This window comes from Pygoscelis adeliae, unplaced genomic scaffold (genome assembly GCF_000699105.1).
Source record: "Pygoscelis adeliae isolate BGI_AS28 unplaced genomic scaffold, ASM69910v1 Scaffold608, whole genome shotgun sequence".
In the NCBI taxonomy this organism is placed as follows: domain Eukaryota; kingdom Metazoa; phylum Chordata; class Aves; order Sphenisciformes; family Spheniscidae; genus Pygoscelis; species Pygoscelis adeliae.
This window is the reverse complement of record NW_008825407.1, coordinates 198,413-214,210: the sequence shown is the minus strand read 5'-3', so window position 1 is coordinate 214,210 and position 15,798 is coordinate 198,413. Positions and strand designations below refer to the sequence as shown.

General features: G+C 49.4%; 1 protein-coding gene across 1 annotated transcript in view; it reads left to right on the top strand.

Moving 5' to 3' along the window:
* The window catches only part of GRIK4 (glutamate receptor, ionotropic, kainate 4), a 140,669-nt gene that overhangs the window by 87,563 nt on the left and 37,308 nt on the right, over positions 1-15,798 (top strand). The window contains exons 7-9 of the mRNA XM_009330401.1: positions 4,483-4,644; positions 12,174-12,326; positions 13,566-13,670. Coding sequence (XP_009328676.1) covers positions 4,483-4,644; positions 12,174-12,326; positions 13,566-13,670 — 420 coding nt within the window. The remainder of the gene's footprint in view (positions 1-4,482; positions 4,645-12,173; positions 12,327-13,565; positions 13,671-15,798) is intronic.

The following is a 15,798-nucleotide window of genomic DNA, read 5'->3' as shown; positions in this document are numbered from 1 at the left end:
AAATCTTCCTATCATAACTCACAGCTATCGACGCCAGAAAATCCAAGCTCATGGCTTTAAAATCATGACTTACAGGGCTTGGTTGCGTGGCTTTTATTAGCTAGGTTCTCCCAATGATCTAAATGTTCGGGTCACTCCATAGGTTTTGTCTGCTGCTGTAACGTGAGAATGCAGGTCGGGTGTTGCATGAAGCACAGAAACCCAAGAGTGACTTCATCCTCTAATAACTCCTCCAGTGCTGTCTCCCAGGGAACCCCTTTGTATTCAATTAGCTAATGTGTGCCTAGCACTTTGAAAATATGGAGTGCCATAGAATCGCTAAGTGTTGTTATTTAACAGCACATATTTAGTGGTTGCAGCCCTGTAGTAGAAGTCAGAAAATCTGCGCTGTAATTGCCTGGTGCTGCTGCAGAATTTGCTGTGATTTGAGAAAAGCCTGGGGATTTTTCTTTGTAAAAGTTCATTAATTTTGGCTGCAGACCCTCAGGGCCTACTTTTTCTGAGATCTCATGAAACAGAATATTGACTTTTGGTGGGTGCTTTAAAAAACAGACTGAAAGAGGGGGAACAATTCAGGCAGCCAGGATTGGTGTACCTGAAATTAGCCTTGGCATGATTTTTGATGGTCTTCTCTGTGCCTCAGGTTGCACTGGTTGGCACAAAGGAGCTGGGCTGAGACAGAGGGCAAAGTGCTGGTCAACTATTGCAATTGTTCCAGTGTAGGGGGAGGGGGTGTAAAAAATCATTGGCAGTGGAATAGGAGGTAATGAGGGAGATGCTGTTTGCACCCATCTCTTTGATTCGCACCCTCTTGTGTTCACCAGGTACTCTGCTCTTGCCTGAAAGTATGTGGTTACAAAACTGTATTTGTGCAGACGGAGGAGGCTAGGACAAGGCACACCAGGGCTCGGAGTCCCCCATTAAACAGAATGCTGACAGGTGTGAGTTATTTTCCTAATGACTCCTTGCTCTTAGTGCGTTAGAAAGCTATCTTCTAGCCTGCAAAAGTACCAGCAAGCACTGCAGATAAGGAAGAGAAACTACACGAGGAGAGGAAAGGAGGCTATGAAACTATTCTGTGTAAGCACTAGCCCTACCAGCTTTGTCTAGCAGTCAAGGCAAGGTCAGGTACGTATATCATAGTTGTGCTCGGACCGTTTAAAATTTTTCCTAGCTTAGGCAAAAGTCAGTTTCAGTACGTCTCAGTGAGAAATCCTTGGATCTGATACCAAATCCCTGTGTACCCGCTACAGAGCCGTTCACGTGTCGGAGTCTCGCTTCTCAAATCTGAACAGTATTTCTCTACCTCAATCTGATCTTTGAAAAGGTAAATGCATTAAAACTTGCATGCAAACACATGGTGAGAGGAGCCATCTGAGATCATCTCCAAGAGCAGGGTTTTCCACCCCTTTTCCTGACTGTGCTCGCCTCTTGCGAGGCAGTGTCAGAGGCTCAGCCGTGGCTTGCTATCGGGAGGGCAGGGCGGGAGGTGGGACCAGGGCTGACGGATGGGGCATCAAGCTCTTGAAATCAGCTGAGTGGTGCAGGCCTCGAATGGCAAATGAGTTTGTGTTTGCAAAACGTGGGTTTGGAAATGTCAAGCGTGGTGAATGACCGTGTAGGAAAGGAAAAAAACAAATAGGGACAGAAGCCGAGTGGCAGCTACTGAAGTATCCGGATGCTCTCACCCCTTTGCCCTCCGTAGCAAGCCTGACCTTACCAAATCTCTCATATCCCATTGCAAATGAAGTGTGTCCCCCAGGGACGGTTTATCTCCATCTCATTGCATAGGCAGCTCATGGCTCATTTACTTGTTTCTGACCTGGGCCCGCAGAATGCCTTTGTGCACGTCTGATCAAAAAACATTTAAAGGCAGAAGGTTGGAGCTGGAGCGGAGGGAAGGGGCAGGGAGCAGAGCAGGGAAAGGGTTGCGTACAGGCCACGCCATCCCCGTGTGTTACAGAGGTGGGTGCTTTATGAGCGTGACAGCAACAGAAATGGGGTTTTCTGCAGCTGGAGGCTTGCCTAGAAAAAGACGGATATGGAGAGCGTTGGCTGTAGAAAAAGACCGAAGCTTGCAATGACCAGCCACCACTAACGGGAGCTAGGTAAAAGCTGCTGTTAACATTTGAACCAGAGCAAATTGTTGACCCTGGGGGGAGTGTGCCTGGGTCTGCCTGCGATCGCTTTGTCAGGCAGTGAGCCCCAGCAGCTGCCTTCATCCTCGGCGGGACGCAGGAACTTCCCCAGGGAAATTGGGCTGATGCGGGTGGGGGTCCATCCCAAAAACTGCGCAGGGAGCCGAGCCGGGGGCTGGGACTGACCCTGACACTCAGCCAGCCCAAGCAGACTGTACTCGTGGGTTCAGCCTTGCGACTGCTGCGTGACCGGGGCAAATCACACCCCTGCCTCAGTTTCCCCCACATGAATTGAGACCAGCAGGGCTCATTCCCTCACCCAGGAATTGCTAATTTAAGGAGCAGAGCTTAACAAACCTGCCAGGGCCTGAGCAACCTCAAAAGCTTAGAAGTGTTTTCAGGGGAGAAGAGGCGTAATAAATAAAGGCGCTAATTTCAGCTGCCTTGAGCTTGGGGCAGTCTGGCCTGAGACTGAAGCCTTGGACTCTGTGGCCGTTTTGGTACATAACGTCTCATTTTCCTTCTGCTATAACGAAGCCAAGAGGGCAGCGGGGCAGCTGCTCACGTTGTGCCCCGTGCAATTTGCCTCCCGGCTCTGGCTGGCAGGAGGTGGTGTTTTGCAGGGGCTCAACATATCTTCTGCTGCTCTGCTTGCATTCAGGATCTCCTCGGGCCCAGGTCCTCATTAGCCATCTGCCCTCGTTGCGCGGGTTGACAGGATGCTGTGGGTAAATGGATAACCTGTCAGGAAGGCAGGAGGATAATATCATTCAAATGAATCAATAGTTCACAGGCAATTTCGTGTTACCTAACGTTAATGCGGTTGTGTCCAAAATGCACTTAATCCTGTGTCTGATCACATTCTCGTGGGAGTTTGCCGTGCTGGAATAGTCTTGTAGCTCCATGTTTTGGAGATTTACAGACGTTGTTCCTATGTGCACGCATACGCAGGAAAGATAAAAAATGACTTGACTCGCTGAGATCTCATAGTCCACAGAGCCAAAAGACATTCGTATTAGTGATGGAAGAGAATGGGTATCCAGCAGTTTCTGAAACTATTACTCCCACCTTCTCACTCCATTGTAGCAATTAGCAAAAGAGAAATTAGTGAGAAAGGCACCATTATTTCCTGTTAATAGGACAAGGAGGGCTGGACTCTTCTCCAGGAAACTGGCTTTGTAGTGTAACTGCTTCCATTGATGTGAGCAGCAAAATAGAGCTCTCCCTTTTTGCCCTTTTTTTTTTTTTTAATACAGTCATTTTTATACATCTTACCACTTTGCTCTTCAGAAATGCAAGAGGATGGACCCCGCACCAAAGCCCGCAGTCAAAGCACCTTCCCACCCTCCACAGGGGCATTAGGATGTCCCGTGATTGGCATCCCCTCCTGGTACCTGATGGCACGAAGGAGCAGGGCAGGATTGCCCTGTGGGGAGGAACTGATTTAATTTAACAGTTTAAACTGTGTGTCGCTGAATTGGATATGGTGGTGGCAGAACGGCTTCACTCAGCAGATGATGTTTGCCGCCTAGGCTGGGGTCCAGTTCAGGGCACTCTCAGAGGAAATGAAAAATAGCAAAGAAAGGACATTAAATTCTCTCCAGACATGGGTCTCCACAGTCTGGTGGTCTTGGCAGCCTGGGGATCCCTCCTGCCCCGGGTTTGGGTGGACAACCATTGCCCATGGGCTCGCGCTGTCTGGAACTCTCAGCTGTAGCGTTACCCGGGCACAGCAGTATTTTCATGGGGAACACAGCAGGGATCTTTTTCTGGGAGTACCTTGGAGACAGTGTTGCTTGGGAAGTATAAATCCGCTAAGGACCTCTGTGCTCTGGACGTCCCACAACAGAGCTGACTTCTCTGGCCAGTTGTAGCAGGTTACTGGCTTCATCCAAAAAATCTGACCCACCTCCCTGCCTCCGCTATAACCTCTGTGTTCCAGGGAACCTTCTGTCAGAAGAGTTGGTTTATAAGCCGCAAAGAATAACACCACACTCAGGCGTGGTTGGCAGGAACCACGGCTCAGAAATGAAAAGTTCCCAGAACCCACTTTGGAGGCATTTTGGTCTTTTTGTGAAACTTGGCCAATAAAGTACTGGACTTGGCTGACATCTTCATTAAAAGCCTGAGACAGGCAGCCCACTGAGTCCAGTTGTGGTTAGCACCCAGGCTTTTCCTTCCGTTCCGTGGGTGGATTTCAGCCCCAACTTGGAGACGGTAGGTTCCATGTGCAGGTCCTTGCAGCTGTGTGGTCCCGTCTTCTCTTCAATGGTATTGAGTGGTTCTGAAGATTTTGGTGCCTGTTTTCTTCCCTAATCCTGTTTTCTGTTTTGGGCTGCTTTAGGAGTTTTCCCTCCAGCGCCTGGACAGCCTGCTGGACGACCGAGTCAACATCCTGGGATTTTCCATTTTCAACCAGTCTCATGCTTTCTTCCAAGAGTTTGTCCAGAGCCTCAACCAGTCCTGGCAGGAGAACTGTGATCACGCTCCTTTTACTGGGCCAGCAGTAAGTAAAATTCATTCCCATCGTCCACAGCCTCCCCAAGTCAGAAGCTGCTATAACCCATCAGGAAAACCTCGTGAAAAGAGCTGCAGGCTGGTTCTGAGCAGACAGTGGCAATGCAGTGTGAGTGAAGACCATGCAGAGGTAGAAACTCCGGTCTCAAATGTATGGGTGCATGGTATTGACTAATTATTTAACCCAACTAATCACTGTGCTAAAGAGCTCGGGCATATCAGCAGGCTGTTGTCGTACTGCTGTACCTTGGATTGGCTTTCACGGTTGTCCATCCTGGGGAGATGGCAGTCCAGGAATGGGAAGAATGACCCAGACAGAGCACCTTAGCTGAGTTAAGTAGACAGGAGAGGACTTGGGGTGTCAAGCTGTGACTTACAGGGGAGCCTCCTGATCTGGAGAACACTAAGGTGATCCTGAAAGCCTATGGTCACCCAAAGGGACCTTGGGGAACCATGTCGGTATAGAGCTTTAGAGGGTTTGTCTGTACTTGAATGGCTGTACAGCTTTAAATTCAAGCCTAATCTTAATTTGAATTATATTTAGTATGTGAGTGCAGGGGATGATGCAGCCTTGATTCAGTGACTCCCTTGTGAAATTTGTCCCTGTGTATTTACCTCTAGGAAAATGGCTTGAGGAAGAGGGAGTCTGGATGCAAACAGCATAGAAAGGGCTGGCTTAGGCAGATGCCAAGGGGCTGTGTTATGTTGCGTGCTCTAACATCTCCCTGATGAGTGTGCAGATCAGCACCGAAATCTTCCCTAGGGACTCTTCATAACCGGGAAGGTTTGCAAAGCAGATTTGCCAAATCAGGGATGCAGGGGGCCGCGGCTGGAGCTGGGGGAGGGGAGAGACAAAATGCCATCAGCGGAACTCTTTGCATAATTTCTAATGAACTCAGAGTCCCCTTGACAAGCTGAGGCAGCTGTGTACTGCTGAAAACCTCCTTATTACCACTATGAAGTGATCTTAAGCAGGCAAAATAAGAAGCTTTCTGCCCTTTGTGCCCACATCCTATTGGCTTGACATGGAGCTCAGGCCATGGTTAGTACGTGCCTGGGACCATCCTGCTCTCCCTCCTCCCAGCCCTCCTGGGTGGAGGCAGCTGCAGTGAGCTTGCTGCCTGCACTGCTAAATCTCTACAGATTGCTACCAGGAAGCTTCCTATTTGGATGACAGTTACAGGGACTGTTTGGAGGCATTAAAAATAAATTTCCTTCTAATAGTACAAACAGAAGACGGTAGGAACAGGAGCGTTGCAGATCTGATGGGGAAATAAGTGATCTCGTTGCACTTCTTACCCTGTGTTGTCTTGAACAACCAGCAAGGGTTGGTCAGCAGGGTGACAGGATGCAAGAGTATGCCCCATTGCAGCACTTTTTTTTTGAAAGAGTGAAGGAGTTCAGGGCTGAATGGAGCTGTTTGGTTTGTGAGCCTGAGCCTACATCACCCATCAGTGTAATATTAAGCCAGCTGGATGCTCCTTTCACTCATTCATAAAGCACAATCAGCCATACAACAGGCTTCCTCCCGAGGACATGTCTAGAGGGAGGGTGCTCGGCCACGCTGCACCACCCTGATCTAAACCGCTCCAGCCCTGCTGTCATTAGGGGACCTTCCCGGGGGCTGCAGTGGCTTCCCAAGCACCTGCTGTGTGGCTGCTCTTGGCTGTGCTGGGCAGCTCCCCTTGTGCTAGGTGGTGGTCAGCTGCTCGGGAGGGATAAATGGGAAATCGAGGCATGGAAGGGAAGTGACTTTTCCTGTTATATCAGTGTCAGGGAGTTTACAGCACGGTTGGAAAATGGGTTCAGTTCTCCCGAACCCTAGTGTAGAGTCTTAACCAACAGATAATTTCTTTCTGATGATGCGAACGTTCACTCTCTGTTCGTAGCAAGGCTCCCATCACCAATATGCCATGGTCCCAGGTGATGAGAAGAGTGCCTCGCCCCGGGTGGTGAAGACACAGAGCAGAGGTGAAGTGAAATATTCCCAGGCAGGGCATGTGTTTCCTCTTCCGTGTCTGCAAGGGAAATCCAGTACCATTTTGCCATGCATTGTCTCTGCCGTTGGAAATCCGGCAGGTCTCATCTCCCAGAGAGCATTTCTCTGTGTAAGAACTTCCCCTTTTAGTCCTGGGAAGCAGATACCTCGTGGGATCGCTCATGCTAAAAAGAGAAAAGGAAGCTCAACAGCTGGAAGTGACAGGAGGGAGGTTTCCTGTGAGCTGCAAAATCCCAGGGCTTTCTTGCTACTGCTGAGAAAGCATCTGAGGAAGGAGCTGCTTGCTCTAATGCCATTCTCATTAATCACATTGCAAAGAAAGGAAATCAGAGAAAATCATTCAAATTACAGATGGCTAGATTAGGTAATTAGAATTTAGGCTAAAACAGATGTTTGTAATTAAGTGTTTATGTCATTGAATAAAATCCAGATTGTAAAGTCTATTTCACAGGATTTTAATGGTTTTTAATTCTCTGTGTTATGTTTGGGGGCAACGATACAGATGATAATATTTTAGGTAGAAAAGAAAAAAAAACCACATCGCAAAACCCAGACTAGCCTAACCTATTCCTATTTCCCTGGGGATCAGTTTACCTTTAAACATGGCCTTTACGTGGGAGATTTCCATAAATAAAAAAATAAAGTGGGATCTTCCACTCAGCCATGCTTAACCTGCTGTTAGTTTCTAGAGGGGTAGGTCTGGTGTTGGGAGGAAGGTGTGCTGCATCCAGCAAGGAGCTGTAGTGTACCAAGGTAGAGCTCGGGCACCATCCCTGCTCCCGAGGCGCAGGGCATCAGATAGCGTTAGTTGTCTTAAAGACACTGGTGGGAATGGGCCTGCCAGCTAACGTGCGCAAGGGCTGGAGATCTGTTTCTTCACCCTTTCTAGTTGGTGAGGTGTTGCCAGGGCTTTGTGTCACAGTTGTACCCTGCAACACCTCCTTAGTTCTCAGGTACATCCTCTCCTCATGCAGCTGACCGGCGTGCTGAGGGGAATGGAGCAGCGAGCCCGTCTGCCCGGTCCACCATCTGCTGCCTTTTCTGGAGCCTTGTCCTGATGAGGCATCCATCAAGTGGCAATTTTTATCAGCAACTTTCATTGTCAAGAATTAGGCTTTAGGGATAGAGGGAAGTCCCTCGAGACCCGTGAACCTGCGAGTGGAGGACCACCACTGAGCTTACCAAGTCTTTCACGTGCAGCCTGTCATGGAGCTCTTACATTGCAGAAACAGTACAAAAACAACAGGGATCTGCACAAATCAGACGATGCACGCAAGGAAGAGAATCAATTTGTTAACAGGCAAATTGGCTTTTTGTTGACAGAGTGACAAAGCTGTGGTTTAAAATGAGAACATAAAAATAGTGAGAGATTTTACAGTCGACATGAGAGCAGTGACAGATCCCCCTTGCTGAATCTGCCTGGAGGAAGTTAAAAAGGTGCTGCCTCCAGTGCTCTCTCCACTCCTCTGCTGAAGGTGATGGCCCCGAGGCATGAGAGACCATGTGGCTGCTCTGCACCTGTTCCAGTGCAAAGTCAAGCAGCTTCACTTTTACTGCACCACTAACTTACATGAGTGTCATTGTTCAACCCCAGTCGGCAACTAAGCCCCACCCAGCCGCTCGCTCACTCCCCCCCCAGTGGGATGGGGGAGAGAATCGGAAAAGTGAGAAAACTCGTGGGTTGAGATAAAGACAGTTTAATGGGTAAAACAAAAGCCCCGTGCGCCAGCAAAGCAAAACAAGGAATTCACTCACTCCTTCCCATGGGCAGGCAGGTGTTCAGCCATCTCCAGGACAGCAGGGCTCCATCACGCGTAACGGGGACTTGGGAAGACAAACGCCATCACTCCGAACGTCCCCCCTTCCTCCTTCTTCCCCCAGCTTTATATGCTGAGCATGACGTCATATGGTGTGGGGTATCCCTTGGGTCAGTTGGGGTCAGCTGTCCCGGCTGTGTCCCCTCCCAGCTTCTTGTGCACCTGCAGCCTCCTCGCTGGTGGGGTGGTGTGAGAAGCAGAAAAGGCCTTGACTCAGTGTCAGCACTGCTCAGCAGTAATGAAAACATCCCTGTGTTACCAACACTGTTTCCAGCACAAATCCAAAACACAGCCCCATACTAGCTACTGGGAAGAAAATTAACTCTACCCCAGCCAAAAGTGGAGTGGATGTGCTAAAATGACCCAGTGCTCATCTGAACTTTCTGGGCTGCAGGAGATAGCGGGAATCAGTGAGCTTGTATTAATAACCCCCACCAGTTAACCTTGAGAGAAGACACTTGCCTACCTATGAAAGCCAGAGAGACCAAAGAACCCAGAAGAGCTGCTGCACTCCAATGCTATGTAATTGTGAACGGTTTCCTCCACAGAGCCTGCATCCCAAATTACCTTGCTGTGTTGAAGACGATTTATTAGCGTTACCGAGTGAATAGTGGCAGGGGGAGATGGCCATTAGGTAGGTGGTGTAGGGCAACAGAGCAAATGCTGCATTGGGTTGAGGTGAGAGACAAACGGGAGAGCGGCAGCGCTGCTGGCGGGGTTGCAGGTGGCAGTGGAGCAGGATGATCCCAAACCAGCGAGCATGGAAAGATGTGGAGTGCCTTAGAGGATTTTGGTACCAGAGGAGCAGAGGAAGGAATAGAGTGAAGGCCATGAACCTCCCTTGGTCTGAGTCCTGCTGGCTGCTCAGGAGATATTGAAGGGGGAATAAAGGTAGGTGTTTAAAAGGAGGGGCATGGGTCTGTCTACTTGCATGTTGCTGTGTTGCCAGGCTCCCGTGTGGCCAGGTGCCATGCTCCAGGGCCCACAAAGTCGAGAGGCTGGCATAGGAGCCTGCTTTGAGCCTACTGGGGCAGGGAATGGCTGCAGAGATAAGAAGGATCAGGGATGGAATGCAGTGCTTCTGAGGAAAGCTGTGGTTTTTGTTTTGTTTTTTTTTGAACAAGAAAGAGGTATGTTGAGAGTATGGGAGGGACTCCAGTTCCCTACGAAGAGGACTTGATCCTGTGCATCACAGCCCCCTCCTCAGTCCCTAAATTGCTTGAAATCATAAGGGGCTGCCAGAAATCCTAACAAATTGTTCGAGGCTAAGAAGTAAAATATTCTAATCAATAACGTCAAATGCTTCGCTAAGATCTACAAGTCTCTTGCTCACCAGCTAATAAGAGATCATTAACTGCTCAGGGAAAATGGAAATGAAAACCCAACGGGAGGCAATTAAAAATGCTGGGCCAATATTCTGATTTGGTATGAGATGGTGAAACTTTGGGGTCATAGGGGTTGCGTTTGCTCTCGTAACATTTTCGTTTGGCCAACTGGTATTAATATGGTTCCTGATTCAGAAAAGCAATTGCTAATTGTGTATGGTATCCTGTAACCTGAATGGGATTCGGTCCACAGTTAAAATTAAGTGTGTGCTAAAGAGCTTCATGGAACGGGGGCCGAGGACAGGACAGGCTGGAGAGGTCCTATTAGGAAATGAACTTGTATTGAAGGTAAAAAAGAAAGGTAGAGAGAAGGATATATCAGCTCCTTTAAGAAGCTCTGGAAAATGCTTCCCAGGAGGGGAATGTTTAGGTCAGATGTGAATACTAAGCAAAAAACAGTAGCAGACGTACCCCTGAACAAAAAGGAAGAAGTGCAGGAGAGAGGCTTGCTGCTGTTGCAAAGGGAGCTGTGGTATCTCATAGCTGAGGCAGGATAGGAAACAGGATACCAAATTTCTGTTCCCACTCTGCCACCAATTCCTTGTGTGTCCTCAGGCCGCTCAGCTCCTCTGGTGTTACAGTTTACCTCCTGCAAAATAGCTGTAATAAAACTTCATAGTTCTGGAGCCAGTCAATCTTTATTATTAGCAGAAAGCTCTCAACATATATGACCAAAGGTGCTGCCCGTTGCATGGGAGGAGGGTCAGATGCAAGACTGACAGATGCCAGTTAAGTTGCTCAGTGCTCACTGGAGAGTCCCCAGATGCTATTTGTGTGAAACAGATTAAAGTGGTACGTGCAGGAGGAATGTGGGAGAGCAAATGTGAGTCTGTACCAGGGTTGGAAAAGCAAGGGGTTACTGGTGCCATTAGACTGGTGTTTGGGGTTTTGCTAGCATTAGGCTGGAATCATGCCTTTTAACTCATGCTCGCTTGTATGTTTTAAGGTTTTGTGCTGCTTGTTAACTGCCTAATCCCAGGCCATTGTGGTCAATGAGGTCTTACCACTGATCTGAGTAAGGTCAAGCAGGGTTAAGTCTGGCTCACTCAGTACCAATTAGTAACGCAGTTGAAGCCAAAGGTTCGCTGGGATGATTGAATTGGGCGAGATTGTCCCTGCAGGGCCACTGGCAGAGGTGAATAAACCTAATCAGGCTTTGGGAGGAATAGGGGATGTGGATACTGCTGAAGTGCTGTAAGTCGTGAACAGGGTAAGGTGGGGGAAAGGAGCCTCAGGCTAGAGACTGAACCCATTGCCAGGAGCTGGGATGGTAAGAGGATGCTCTCAGAAGTAGCCATGAGGAAAATGTAGCCTTGATAGTAATGAGTTGTAACAGCTTAATTCCAGCAGAGTCAGGAGGTGACAATAATTAAAAGTCAAATCTTAGTCACAACAGTGAACATGAGAGAGCGAATGGCTTATTATTAACTAGATCAAAAACATCAAAATGGTTGTGCATGGGTGAAAAACACAGTTTGTGAGGCTTGATGGACAAAGAAATCTGATTAAAGGCAAACAAAGCAAAGATGAGAAGGAGATGCGACGAGCTCTGTGATTGTGGACATTGCTTCAGTAATGCCATTACAGAGCAGGTAACACCCAGCAGGAAACTGGAGGCTGTAGCAAGGGACCGGATGGTCTCTATGGGGTCTGAAAACCAAGACTTAGTTGTCTGAGAAGCAGATCTAGCAAAACCTCATTTCTCGTGGATCTGCCTTTCATAGCAGTGGTCTAAGAAGGACTCTCTGGTGCCTAATGAAGGCTGAAGCAGCGCAATCATCTTTCCTTCTGTGGGTGCAGGCACAGGATCTTTACTCTGCCCAGCCACCTACAAACCTGCTGCTCTCAGGAGTGTTCCCCCTGGCCAACAGGTTAATCGGGGGTCACCAAAGCACCAAAACCTCACAGCTTGGTTAGAAAGGGTTAGAAACCCTGAGGTACAAGCAATCAGAGACATAAAGAGTAAGGAAGCAAGCAAGAAGAGAAGGAGAAACGTAACGGACTGGGACTGGGGCTGACAAGGGATTACACTCACCCCAGCGATGCCTACACAGGCACAGCAGTTCAGGGATACCATTGCTTTTATCTCCCTGTCCTCGGATGGGTGCAGATGGGGTGCAGGGTATTGCTCGAGCAGAATGGTAGGCAAGCAGGGCTTGCCGTCTGCACGTAGGCAGCCAAGGATTTTGCTCCTTTCTGATCCCAGCTGAGGTTGTGGATAGAGCAACGCTCCTGCTTGCCGCAAGGTCCTGACGGTGCAGTGGGAGGCTTGATTTTTGTCTTCCCATCTCAATTTTTTTCTTCCTTTTCCCCACAGCTCTCTTCCGCCCTGCTGTTCGATGCTGTCTATGCCGTGGTGACTGCTGTGCAGGAGCTGAACCGGAGCCAGGAGATTGGTGTGAAGCCCCTGTCCTGTGGGTCTGCCCAGATCTGGCAGCACGGCACCAGCCTGATGAACTACCTGAGAATGGTGAGAAGGGACTGAAGTTTGCTGGCATGTTAGGAGCTAGTGCTCGTCACTGCTGGAAGCAAAAGATGTGTATGTACACGCTCGTGCAGTTCTCAAGCACAGTGTCGGTCTGTTTGAAGGCAGCACTGGGAATGAAAAGAGAGGAGATCTGAGGGCTGGTTTGTCACGGGCCTTGGAATGACATGAAAATCTCCATTTTTTAGGCTTTGCTGCAGAAAAACTGGAATTCAATGTTGGGGTTTTTTTTAAAGCATGAATGTTTCTAAGTGATTTGAGCTCTGTTTTGAGTGAACTTGAGTTGATATAAGGTCGTGCAATACAATTGCTTAGAGCTCAGTGGCAAGAGGTGAGTTTCCCTATGAAGGGGTTTGGGCTCCCTTGAACCCAAAAGTGTGGTTGCTGGAACTGATCAAGCCTAGTTCTGGCACAAGAGCAGGTCCTGAAATTTCAGCCTTGTGAAATAGTTGGAATTTGTCAATGTGATTCCTCAGAGCTGAGCTTGACCGTGCAGAAGCAGCGTGTTTTCTGAGTCTGTTTGGGGTGCACCTGAAATGTCATGAGGGTTTTTTCCCCCCAAAGGAAGGCTCAGCTGAACCTGAACCTTGTGCCACTTTGGTCCATGCATGTGAACCCTGCTTTAAATCTCACTCTTAGTCAGAAACAACAAAACTCTTCACCTTCCCTTGGCTCTGCTACTGGGAGGCCCAGTAGCTTGCCCTTGTTACTGCAGAGGTGCCCCAGCAGCAAGTGAGCAGTGGTTAATCTGCACAGTGAGGCTAGACACTTGTCCTGGCTCCGTTGCAACATGCTCTTGTGTTAAATGCCAGCCCGATGCAGTGAAACAGCATGTAATGGTTTGTGGAGGAATCCCCAGCTAGTGATTCGGTGTGACACGGTGAAAAGCTCATGCCTGCCACAGAGCAGCTCAGTGTTAGCCTTGGGATGGAGGGAGGCGGCAAGGGGCTGCGGAGAGGGTTGTTCCAAGGTAGCTGGTGCAAAGAAATTTGGGGAGCCCTGCACCTCGCGCTGCCGATTCTCCTGCTCCCCTCCACATCTCTCAGTGCTACCCTAGCCAGACTCCAAAAGCGATTAGGATTGAGACACGAGAATTGCATTGCTGTTGCTGCTGGGAGGGTGGATGGCCGGTGTGCGGGACGAGCGGCCGCCACCCCCGGCTCTGCTGCAGGCGGTGGGGTGAGCCGCCTCGATGGGCGCTGTAACTCATTCTCTCTTGGACAGGTAGAATTGGAAGGTCTCACCGGCCACATCGAATTCAACAGCAAAGGCCAGCGATCCAACTACGCCCTGAAAATCCTGCAGCACACGCGCAACGGCTTCCGGCAGGTAAGAGCGGCTGCGCTGCCCAGGGGACGGGGCCCGGGGACGGTCAGTGCACAGCTTGGCGAGGACTCGGCTCAGGCTGCTGCTGCGGGGGCCGAAGGGGGTTGCGGACACCCCCCCCTTTGCAAGATGAGGTGTTCAGCAAGCGACAAGCGCAGTGTGGATGTCACAGTAGCTCTCGCTGGGCCTGGGTTGGCAAACACACCGTGTTTCACTTCATCAAGAACGTGTCTCGAGATAATTTAGATTTGTCTTAATGTGTCAGGCCCCTGAGGCGGTGATGTTAGAGCCAATATCTGTCCTGTCACAGTAACCCCTCCTGTGCAGGAGATAATGCAGGGCATTAAAGTGTGTGCTAGATACAAGCTCATGCTCAAGACACTTTTGTTCTTAAGCCTGTGGAGACACATGTACTCAAAATGAGTTGGATGAGGAAGAATGGGAGAATTTCCCATAAAATGGGCAAAAAGGGTACTATGAACCTTTCCAAACAACCGCTTCTGGAAGGGAAAGCAAAGGGAGAAATCCCGTGTCAGGAGCTCCCCGCCGTCTCTCCCCAGCGTGGCGTGCAGGAGGAAGTACAAGATAACTTATCTCTCAGTTTATGGTGCGTGTTCCTCTGTAATGGGTTTGCTTAGCTCAGACTCTCATTTGCTTTTTGTCTCAGTGCTTGTAGATTCCTCACAGCGTTGGTCCTTTTTCTGCTTGTTAACCCTCTTTCTGTCCAAGGGGTATTTTCTGGCTTCAGCTAAGGTTAAGGATAACTGCATGGGGCCACAGACATCAAACTGTTGAGATTAGATGACACAAGCCCAAGGAATTAGGGTTTTACTGGTAAATCCAAACCTCCTTCAGGAAAAAAATGGAAGTCCCAGAAAAAGGGTTTTCATCTGTCTTATTTCCCTGCTGACAGCTCCACACCTGCCCTTTCCTCGGAGATTGCCACTTCTCCTAGAGGCTGGCAGAGAACAAAAGCTATTGTATCGTACCCCACACCGACAGAGCATTTTGGCATTAGGAAATCTCTCCTGGTCTGGCAGCAGTGAATTCTAGCCTTGGCAAGGATGTTGCCTGCCAGTTCTTACCTGTCAAGTGACAGCTCAGCTTTGATGCTGCCTTTAGCTGAGTGAGTGGGGGATTGGGATGGCATTTTCCCCACAGTTAGATCTCTCATAGCACCAATGCCCTTTTAATCATTTCCCAAACCCATCATACTCTGAGCAAAAGTGACAGATCCAAGCCCCCATCTGCATTAATAAGAGCATGCATTCAGCTGGAGCAAAGGAAGAAATGCTGTAAACCTCGCTGACAGCTATGTTTCTGATGTGCTTAAATGTGGCAGGGAGCTCACATTAAATGCACAGGTCCTCTTGGAGCAGTGCTTCTCCCAGAGCTCCGCAGAGAGCTCTGACTGCAGCCTAATCTGCCCTGAGACAAAAGTCTCAGCTCTTCTCCACAAACCCGGTCTGACGGGAGAAAGCCCTTTTTGACCTGTTGCATGCAATGGCTCGGAAAATAAGCAGCTTCATGTTTCAGAGGTACCCAGGAAAGCTGCGCTGGGACTAAGCTTTTCAAATTTCCCATTGGAACGTGGTCATGATAAATCACTTCCAGTCGCAGTAACAAGGTGCTGGAAGGACCGGACAGTCCCTCGGTGTGCGCAGCTGCCTGCTGAGAGCCTGTGGTGGCTGCAAGCCCTCTCCTGGTCAGAAACCCACCAGGGACGAGTTAGTCTTCATAAAACTGTTCCGTATGCCTGCGGCAGCCTTTCCACCGTCTGCTCTCCCCTTCTCAGGCAGGGCCCTCTCAGGGGTCTTGCCTGACTGATAGCAATGCCCGGAGGAGTGTTAGGGCTTCTCACAGGCTGCAAGAGTTTCTCGAAATGTGCCCAGCTGGGAAGGGTGTCCCCAGACAGAGCTGTGAAATCTGGGCAGGGTCCTGCCTGATCCTGCCTGCCCCTCTTGGTCACTGCAAAAGGAAGCCAAAGGCCGCTCTGCTGTGCTATAGATGGTTATTTCCTTCTCGTCAGCCTGGCTTGTAATAAAAATCATAGAATTGTAGAAGGGTTTGGGTTGGAAGGGACCTTAAAGATCATCTACTTCCACCCCCCTACCATGGGCAGGGACACGTT